The 10,124-nt window shown below is 33.8% G+C and overlaps 1 protein-coding gene across 1 annotated transcript; it reads left to right on the forward strand.

The window, feature by feature from the left end:
* Positions 1-221: 221 nt before the first annotated feature.
* Positions 222-5,943, forward strand: LOC131644506 (uncharacterized). Its single transcript, XM_058915023.1, has 13 exons — positions 222-438; positions 523-594; positions 681-770; positions 886-963; positions 1,061-1,135; positions 1,515-1,567; positions 2,237-2,387; positions 3,161-3,271; positions 3,736-3,862; positions 3,948-4,045; positions 5,072-5,210; positions 5,354-5,406; positions 5,664-5,943. Exons 1-13 carry the CDS (start codon positions 355-357, stop codon positions 5,745-5,747), a joined length of 1,215 nt encoding a protein of 404 aa, XP_058771006.1. The 5' UTR covers positions 222-354; the 3' UTR covers positions 5,748-5,943.
* The last annotated feature ends 4,181 nt before the right edge of the window (positions 5,944-10,124 follow it).

Genomic DNA, 10,124 nt, shown 5'->3' on the forward strand with positions numbered 1-10,124 from the left:
CTCTTCCTTGATTATCACAGTCACCCCAAATTCTAATTAAAAATTAAATTAAATTTTAAAAAAATTTAAATTTTTTTATTTTATTAATTATTCATAAAAATATTAATTTAAATTCGTTTGGATGCAAGAATTTATTCAATTACCTCGTACTTAACTGTTTAGTATTTGCTTAACCTTAGTTATCATAAAATAAAAATAAATAGAAAGTTGAAGTAAGCACACGAACTCCACGTGGATGAAAAGTTGATCCACTTCACTTGTAGCCAATCACCACTCTTCCATCCCTCCGTTGAAACCAGAACAGAGTAATCCAATCTCAACAATCCGCAACAGCAGCAGCTTCAATCCCAAACCATGTCGAATCTATGCACGCCTTCTTCTAACACTACTGCTTCTTCAACTTTCAATTTCAACCTTCAACCTCTCAAATTCCACAACGTAACAATAACAACAATATCTCATTCTCTCTCTCTTGAAAAATCATACAAATTTAACTTTTTCTATTTGTTTGTTGAATTTCAGTCAACAAGGAACCATCGCACCAGAAATTTCAGGGTTAAAATGTGCTCCTCCGTTCCTCAAAACGCCACCGTAGTGAGTTCCCCTCTCTCCATTTTCCATTCCCGCCGAATTTCAACGGTTTCCTTTCTCTTTACACATACTCGCACTATCCTATGCAGGTTGGTTGTGGATCGCTAACCGTCGATTTCTTGGCTACCGTTGCTGCTTACCCTAAGCCAGATGATAAAATCAGAACCACCACCTTGAAGGTTCGCTTTTCTTCTTTCACATTTTACTTTTTTTTTTTTTTTTACTATTTTGTTAATATATTGCTCAAAATGTTTTTAAATCTTCAAGAGTTGATTTATGCTTTGTAATTTTTAGGTTCAAGGTGGTGGCAATGCAGCCAATGCTTTAACCTGTCTCGCTCGCTTAGGTCTAAACACAAGGCTTATTTCTAAGGTTATTTGTTTCTCTATTTAAGATCTGTTTAAGTTAACTGATTCTGAAACCATTGTGTGCTTGTCCGTGTTTTACGAACGTGTTTGGTGCTCATTAGATTGCAGATGACAGCCAAGGCAGGGGTATGTTAGACGAACTACAAGTTGATGGTGTAGATACATCTTTTATTGTGGTAATTGAACATTTTTGGTCTTTAATTGTATTTTGTAATCTTCTAGGAGCTTGAAATTTGAAATATTACTTTTTCGTATTGGTGGTAACATTATAATCTCGTGGTGTAAGTACATGATCCATGGTCTATCATTTCTCCAACTCTCCAACTAATTATATTTGTTTGTTTGTTTGTTTGTTTGTTTATATGCTCGTGCAATCTCATTACTCTTGTTTACACTCCCGACTAATTACTTTGAGTATATTTTCCTAATGATTTTATATGAATAAGAGTTTATTCCGTTGAGAATTAAAAGCAGCGTAGTGGGGTTCTGAACAGCCAATGGCCTCGACTATTTTATTAACACTTTTTTTTTGGTTATGCTCCTTGTTATTTGCAGGTGTCTAAAGAGGGAATTTCACCATTTACATATATTATTGTGGACAACGAAACGTAATGGTCATTGTCTTGTTTATGGTGACAAAATCTTGACTTCTTTGCTGAGTATATTAATGATCTAATTTCAAAAGAGGGGGGTGGGGGAGGATGAGTTAGGTGGATCAGGTTACTTTGTATGATTTTGAATATAAATTAGTATTTTTTTTTGGTCATTAAATGAGCTCTGGCTGCAAGCATTGCACTTAATATAATACTCACATATCTATTTTCTATCACTTGCCTCGTCTCCATTTTTTTTTTTTGTGTCAATCATCTCTGGACACTTCAAAATACCTAAGACCTGTTTCCAAAAGTAGCTAACATGATGCATAAATTGGAAGGAGAAATTGTTCATTAGTAGAAAGAGTAAAACAAAAATGATGTGATACAGTTATTCATATTAATGTTAAGATCTTCAAGCATGTTCTGGCAATGAAACAGTTGAAAATTTAAATCGTGACTTGTATCATTCTAAGTGAGAGGGAGCCTTAGCGTAACAGTTAGGGGTATTAGAATGTCGTTAAGAGGTTACTGGTTAAAGTTGTGGAATAGCCTCTTGCAAAGGCAAGCCAATGCTTCCTACAATATATCTGAAATGGGTCTAATCCTTCTTTGGATCCTGTAATAGCAGGAGGTTTGAAGTACCAGATTACCCTTTGACTCGTTCTTACTGTAATTTTTCAGGAAAACTCGCACTTGTATACATACCCCTGGATATCCTCCAATGATACCCCAAGATCTTTCAGAATCGAGTTTGTTATCTGTATTGGATGGAGCTAGCATTGTATATTTTGATGGGAGGTTATATGAAACTGCTCTAGTCGTTGCCCATGAGGTTACCACCTATTTATTTTACTTGCAACTTGGATGTTAACTATTAGGACCCAGTCATATTTAGAAGTCAAATCATGCTAGATTTCATTCAAGAAACATTTACTTTTGTAGCCAATATTGCTTAATGCTAATTAATGTTCTTTTATTATGTGAATACCAACCACCACACCAATGTCAATGGTTGAACATGAAATCATTCACAGTGCTGACTTAAATGATAAAGAAGTTGTTAGCAGGCACAATATAATCTGTTTACTTATATTAAATAGAATAAAATGGACATTTACAGCAATTCAGTTGTCTTTTATTTTGGTTACGGTTTGGGAGAGGCTAGGCTCTCTAGTCTCTAATTCCTAGAGGTTTGTGTAGTTTTAGCCATTACTTTATTCTGTACAACAGTTGGTAAAACCTGTCACTGTGTAACCGTATTCTGCAGGGAATTATTTATCTGATAGAGTTTATAATAATTGTGCATTCATCTATATGTTAATTATAATACTCACTCAAATATCAAAACCCTATCAGAAGTGTGACAAGATGATCAAATTACGAGAAATGTAATCTTCAAAACTCTTGTATCAAATATCAAAACAGGGTATTTTATGAATAATTATTATAAAATAAAATGCACTTCTTTAATTTATTATCCAAACACATACTCGGTGTCTTTTACACCTTTTCAGCTATTTTCTTTGGCTTGTAAAGGAGGTTGGGAAAGGGAGAAGGGAGCTTCATGGAGAGAAGTAAGCAAAATCTTGTATTTTTCCAGTGCAGGCAGCTAGGAAGAATATACCCATCTTAATTGATGCAGAAAGACCAAGGGAAGGGTTGGATGATCTCCTGAAGTTAGCTGATTATGTTGTATGCTCAGCGAAGTTTCCAAAGGTGATTGCATTGTTTTATATTAAACTGCTGTCTGTAAAAAAATAAATAATACTACGGTTCTCTCAAAATGTGCAGAAATGTTTAATTGATTTAAACAGTTTACTTTTATGTTCTATCATGCAGAAAGTACATGTACTATTTATTGAGAATAATATATACTGTCTTGAGGGTCTTAGCATCAAAAGAAAAGACTATAATCTGTCCCCCCAAAATTACATATTTAGTTGTACACGTGTTATTTCAATTATCTATAAACTATATATATTTTGTTTGTGGGAAATTAATATTCCTTTTATGATACCAATTGTACATATCTTTTATCTTTTCTGGTTGCATTAACGTTTAAAATTTTGTATAAATATGTGTCCATTTGTTTTACTGAATTTTTTTCACTCTGCTCTGTGGGGTTGAGTTCCTTTTAAGCATTATAGAATACACACAATATGACCTTTCTTTGCTTACAGGCATGGACAGAGACATCAACTATTCCACAAGCACTTGTTTCTATCCTTTTAAGGCTGCCCAATGTAAAATTTGTGGCTGTAACTTTGGGAAAAGATGGTTGTATAATGCTTGAGAGAAGTGTTAATGGTACGTTTAGATGACTGCTGGCGTAATCACAGTTGTATCTGCTTTTAATGTAAACTGGTTTTAATCATTTAACCGTTTCTGGCAGCAAGTCCTTCCACTGAAGAAGTGGATGTAGACAACTTATTGGAATCACTGGAGTTAAGAAAGGATAATAACGCATCCGTTCCAACCTGCATATCATCGGTAATGCAGATTAAACCTAGAACTCTTTTTCTCTATTGTGGTATTACTAAAGTGTGAAGTCTACCAAGCTTTAATCCACAAAGCAGGGAATATTGTACATAAATCAATTGAAATTGTTGGGCTATTTCAAACACCCAATCTATAGTGAAACCATTTAGAATGATCTATTTTGCAAGGGTTTTGTGAAAATTTATTCTTAGAATAAATCCATTGGCGTGTCCTTGCTATATAGGCTCTATCTTACCAGCTATATGCCATTTGTGCCAATTTCGTACGATGAAGTAAACAGCATGCGACACTAACACAGAAAATGCTATATGATTCTTCATGCAAGTATTAGTGTGTTTTCTTTAATCATTCATTAGGCCAATATTATTTTCCAATCCCTCTAGCAACAACTGTGTTTTTTTATACTAATGTTCCAATGATAACCTATATAATCTTTGTTTATTTCTAAATGGTATTGAAAACCAAACTAAATGAACACAGTGGTGTTGCTTTGTTCACATAAACTGGATAGATTATCTAGCAATAGTGGGAACTAGGAAGACATTCTAGAGACGCCAGTAAACCTTTCAGAAAAGGTGTCCACGTTTGATAGTCCTGCATTTATTTGCAAATCTTGATATGGAAGACAATGAAATCTTTGAATGGACAAGGCCATTTTTATGGTCTACATTCTACAAACATACTAGTACTACATATAAGGAAATTTTAACTTGCATCTAGCATGCCCTGACATTATCTATGTTTTAGTATATACTAGTTTGAACCACAACACTTGACCTTCTTTTGACTAATACAACGTTTGACCTAATATCTGCTAAATGGTATTTTTTAAAATTTTTTCTGAGCTAAAATATCTATTATGTTACAAATAAATACAAGTTCTCTAGACATTCATAGTGACATACCGATTGTCTTGGACACCTGAAGTTTTAGAAACAGAGATTGTACATTTGATAGAACATGCTTACTTATATTCTTGATCAACATTTTAGTCATCATTTTTTCCCATTCACCCAGTCAGTGGCAAAATTGAAGGCAGAAGGAACAGGAACAGTTACCGGGAAACTATACATTGGTACAGCTGAGAGCATTCCACCATCCGAGCTTATTGATACCACTGGTGCTGGCGATGCATTTATTGGAGCTGTGATCTACGGTAATTCAACAACTTTGTTCTATTTTTCTCTTATGGTCTTCAAAAGGCCCCCAAATTGTCTTTCACATAGGTTTTTGTGTGCCATATATATTCGTATTGAATGATCACTTAACGTATATGTTCTTTGCTTGATTTGTTTTCAGCTATTTGTTCGAAGTTCTCCCTGGAGACAATGCTGCCCTTTGCTGCTAATGTGGTATGTTAATGGTCATTATATGCTCTTCCCTCAGCTAGATATTCTACACTGCCTGCCATATGTTAGTGATAAAATTTGAACCTGTAAACTCAAATCAAACTAATCTAAGCCCTACGATATTGTCCCAGTCCTAGAGGTTTTATTTTGTGTTTGTGTGAGTGAGAGAGTATATATATATATAAATATACATGCAATGAACCTATTGGAGATATGGGTTAAGGACACAGGAAGCTTATGACTTTTAATCGGCATTTCAGGCCGGTGCGAAATGCAGGGATCTAGGAGCTCGAAGCGGTCTTCCATACCGTGCAGACCCACGTTTAGCATCATTTATTAAGTAGATTTTTCAGCATTGGGCCAGTACAAGAGATGTGTTCGGTGGGATATTTAACTGAATTGTTGATTTGATGGAGTTAATGATCATTGACATTTACTCTCTACAAGTTTTGGTTTCTTCTAGATATTTCATCTTTGACATTTAAGTAAGGGAGCGAATGGACGTTCCCTGCTTCAAATTTTTACCTTCATTATTTTCAATGAAGTTTCCATTATGAATTGCGACGAAACAAGCTAAGTTGTTCATACCATTCTATTGTTTGGAAACTTTAGGACGAAACAAGCTAAGTTGTTCATTCCGTCCAAATTAAAAGAAAGAAATATGGTGGTAAGTGATGAAATGGAATCGAATTCATACCACTCAATTCTGCTCCGCACCATCCGTTTTTAAATTATCCAAACAATAGAAAATCATTTTATTCCATTCCATTCCACTATGCTCCATTTGATTCCATCAATTTAAACAAAGCCTTAATAAGAATATGTGAGTTTTATGCTTAAATTTTTTAGGGTGTGTTTGCTTTAAGATTTAAAAACTATATCCGAGAATATGGTAATGAGAATACAATATTTTCATGTTTAATTCAAATTTTAAGACATTATTCCAAAGTATTTTTTATTTTCTAAAATATTATTTACACATGCTGCATCTCATTTTATTCCAAAAATTAAAGGATGAGAATATACCAATCCCATGAGAATAAATTTAACAAATTTTAACTTTCCACTATCATTCACTTTATTTTTATATTTATTTTATTATAATTTTTAATTAAACAGATTTTACAATTATTTTTTGAAAATCTAAATTTCTATCAAACACGGGATAATATTTCTAGGAACAAGAATCATAGAAATAAAATATCATTTCAAATTTCAAACCTTAAAAAAAATACAACCTTAATGATAAGGGAAAAGCTAACATGTGCCCCAAGGACACAAGATAATAAGATATTTATAGAAATATTTTTTTGGAATGCGTGCATTTAATGTATCGAAATTTTAAATATGACTTTATTACATTTAATTATTTTTAAATTTTTCTAATTATTTATAGTATCTTAACATGTACCCTTAGGGCACATGTTAGCATGACCCTAATGATAAAACCATTTAATGTAAGTGGAGTCTAATGAAAAAAATTAATACAAGAAATATATTATTTTGATGCAGATGAAATATAATTTTGGTGAAGATGAATTTTTTTTCCTAGTGATGAAGAAACATTAAACTTGGTGATCAAGAAGTAGAAAAATATTGAAATCTTTTACAACTATTATACCATAATACAAATATGGTGAATAAAAATAATATTGAGTTCCGATTATTAAATTTTATATATATATATATATATATATATATATATATATATATATATATATATATATATATATATATATATATATATATATAAAACATGGGTCAACTTTTTAACTGAGTTTCTTAGTGACTAAGAAACCTAAAATTTGGTGATGGAGAAGTAAAACATGAAAAAATATCACATCTATTATACCATAATACAATTTGAATATGGTGGATAAAAATAATATTCAACTTGATTATTAAATATTAATTATAACTGTTCTGGACTGGTCCGATGGCTAGACATGACCCAATCCAATCCTACTCCCAGAACGGTCCAATGACCTTGGTCCAATCACCTAAGGGTTGTGGTGGCGCCATTTCCCCTGCCCGTCATCGAGCTCGCTTTTCCCCTCAGGTCGAGGACAACTCGCTCAACCGGACAACTTCCATCCCAATAGTAAGGCACACACCCTGCTCCCCTCTAGGGCCAAACAATCTTTGCTCGACAGGCGACCGTGTCGACCAGGAACCACACATCTGTCCGGCTAACGGCTAGTTTCGGGCAGCCTCCCAGGGTTCCTAGATTTACTCCTAGAATCCTGGCAGTCTCGCATTTTGGGCCTAGATCAACGATCTAGCCCAAAACATGGACCAATAGCCAAGCGTCGGGGGACTATATAAATACCATCTCATTTGAGGGTTAGGTAATACAATTTTAAACTTTGAAACACTCTCACGTATCTGTGCTCCTACTTACTTGCTCGTCGGAGTGCCTTGCAGGTACACCCTCCTCCTCCTCCTCCTCCTCCTCCTCCTCTTCATCAGCACCAAGCACACGTCTTTGGCCCACTTTCTGATTCCGATCACCCTTCAGTTCAGTGGCGCTGTCTGTGGGAAATCTTGCTATCCCCATTTTTTTCTCCCCCTCACTCAAAGACCAAAGCAATTCTTACCAATCACACCATGGCCAGTCTTGACGCATATCCCAATGTTCATGCCGCTGCTCTCTCTCTCCTGAGCACAAGTCCAGCTTGGGTTTCGTCAACCTTTTCTTGGAGGACGTAGTCCCCGGGAAACGAGATACCGCCATTTTGTCTCCATCTTCTAAAGACATCCCTGATCTTGGCAACCAGAACGCTGAGCCCATCCGTTCCAAAAAACACCAAGAAAGCGCACCAGAATCCGTTCAGATTCCCTTGTTGGCCGACCCTGCCCCCGCAATCCTAGTCGAGGCCGTGAACAAGACCAATTCCCTGATCCTGCAGCAAAATGAAACTATCGGGGCATTAGAAGGAGTTCATCACCGATGATCTCCCCTGCGGAGACACCGAAGACGTTCGTCTAGCCCTTCCACCCGACCCAACAACTCCATCACGAGATTCCAACAATCAAGAAACGTGACCGTACTTCTCCCCGCCATGATGATATATCCTCAGCTTCCAAGAAAAGTAGAGAGATTCCAAGAGCAGAAACCCAACGTACACGTCTTCAAGATCGCTCAAGAAGCCCTTCTCCCCGACGAGATCGCAGGGGTCGGAGATCCCTTGCTCGCTATCAACACGGGTCACTATCAACACAATATCTATTTTATTTTAATCAATAATTATTTTAATTACTTAAATGTTCTTTTCTTAGTGGAAATGATTTGTTGTGAAAGGACAATTTATGAAGTTCATGCAAATGAACTGCTTAATAGATTATTTAATACAATTGAATTTTTTAATAGATTATTTAATACAATTGTTAGATAGTAGATTTATTTAATACTATAAAATTTATATGACTATTATTCAATTTACAGTTAAGTAAATCATTGTAAATTTTGAATTTATTATAAATATATTTTATATAGCATCGAATAACTATTTTATCCCATAAATCATTATCCCTATTTTATTTTAATCAATAATTTTTCTTGATTTAAAAGACTAAATTCTTATTTCAAAATATCAAAATTTCCTTTTTTGTATTTTTTCATCTCATGAGTCATTTTTTGCATGATTATATTATTATTACTTTTATAAGAGGAGGGAGGAGGGTGCTAGGCCCTTTTTACATGATAATTATTTTTTATTTTATAATTAAATAGCTATTTCAAATTTTTATCTAGATATAAATATATTTTATATCTAATAAACTTTTTATTATACGAGTCACTATCAGCTAGGGGTAGGAGTAGGCCAGACCGGCCTACAGGGACCTATACCCTAGCCTACTTAAGGTCAGACCAAACCAGACCTATTTAATAAAAAGGTCAGGCTTGGGCTTTTTTAAAAGCCTATTTAATAAAATAGGCCATGCCTAGGCTATTAAAAAAGTCTATAAAGCCTTGTAGGCCGACCTATATTTTCATATATATTAAAATTAGTCTAAATAGGTTGGCCTGTATATTCATATATATTAGAAAAAATGTTAAATAGATTGGTCTATATATATATATATTAGAAAAAGTGCTAAATAGGTCGGTCTAAATGTTCATATATATATATATATATATATATATATATATATATATATATATATATATATATATATATATATATATATATATATATATATATATATATATATATATATATATATATATATATATATAGGCTTTCAGGCCTGGCCAGACTTTTAAAAAGGGCAGGTCAGGCTGAAAAAACGAGCCTATAGTAGGCCATACGCAAGACTCAGGCCTTGTAAGTTTATCGTAGGCCAGACCCAAGTCTTATAAAGCCTAGCCTAGCCTATTCCCACCCCTACTATCAGCACAATATATATTATTTTAAAAAAATAATTACTTTGATTATTTAATACAATTGGATATATATAATTATTGTTTATTTTAAAATTAATAGATGATTTTAAATTTTGATACATATCTAAATACAATTTATATTTTATCAAATAAATTTACTGGTGCGCGAGTATTCGACTAGTTTAAGCCAATTACAAAAACAAATGATTGTATTTGGCATTATAAGCATTGTCTCTGTCTTTAGATGTATTTTAGGTAGGTATTGGATACCAAACAAAACAACAAATAAGAGTAATGATGTGTTTACACTAAATATAATTACTACCGTACATTT

Source organism: Vicia villosa, linkage group LG1 (genome assembly GCF_029867415.1).
Source record: "Vicia villosa cultivar HV-30 ecotype Madison, WI linkage group LG1, Vvil1.0, whole genome shotgun sequence".
Taxonomy (NCBI): Eukaryota; Viridiplantae; Streptophyta; class Magnoliopsida; order Fabales; family Fabaceae; genus Vicia; species Vicia villosa.

Excerpts from the sequence above, each read along its gene's own strand:
- LOC131644506 (XM_058915023.1), top strand. The coding sequence starts at position 355 with ATGTCGAATCTATGCACGCCTTCTTCTAACACTACTGCTTCTTCAACT. Across the intron at positions 964-1,060 it reads ACACAAGGCTTATTTCTAAG|ATTGCAGATGACAGCCAAGG; the intron begins GTTATTTGTTTC and ends GGTGCTCATTAG. Across the intron at positions 3,863-3,947 it reads GCTTGAGAGAAGTGTTAATG|CAAGTCCTTCCACTGAAGAA; the intron begins GTACGTTTAGAT and ends CGTTTCTGGCAG.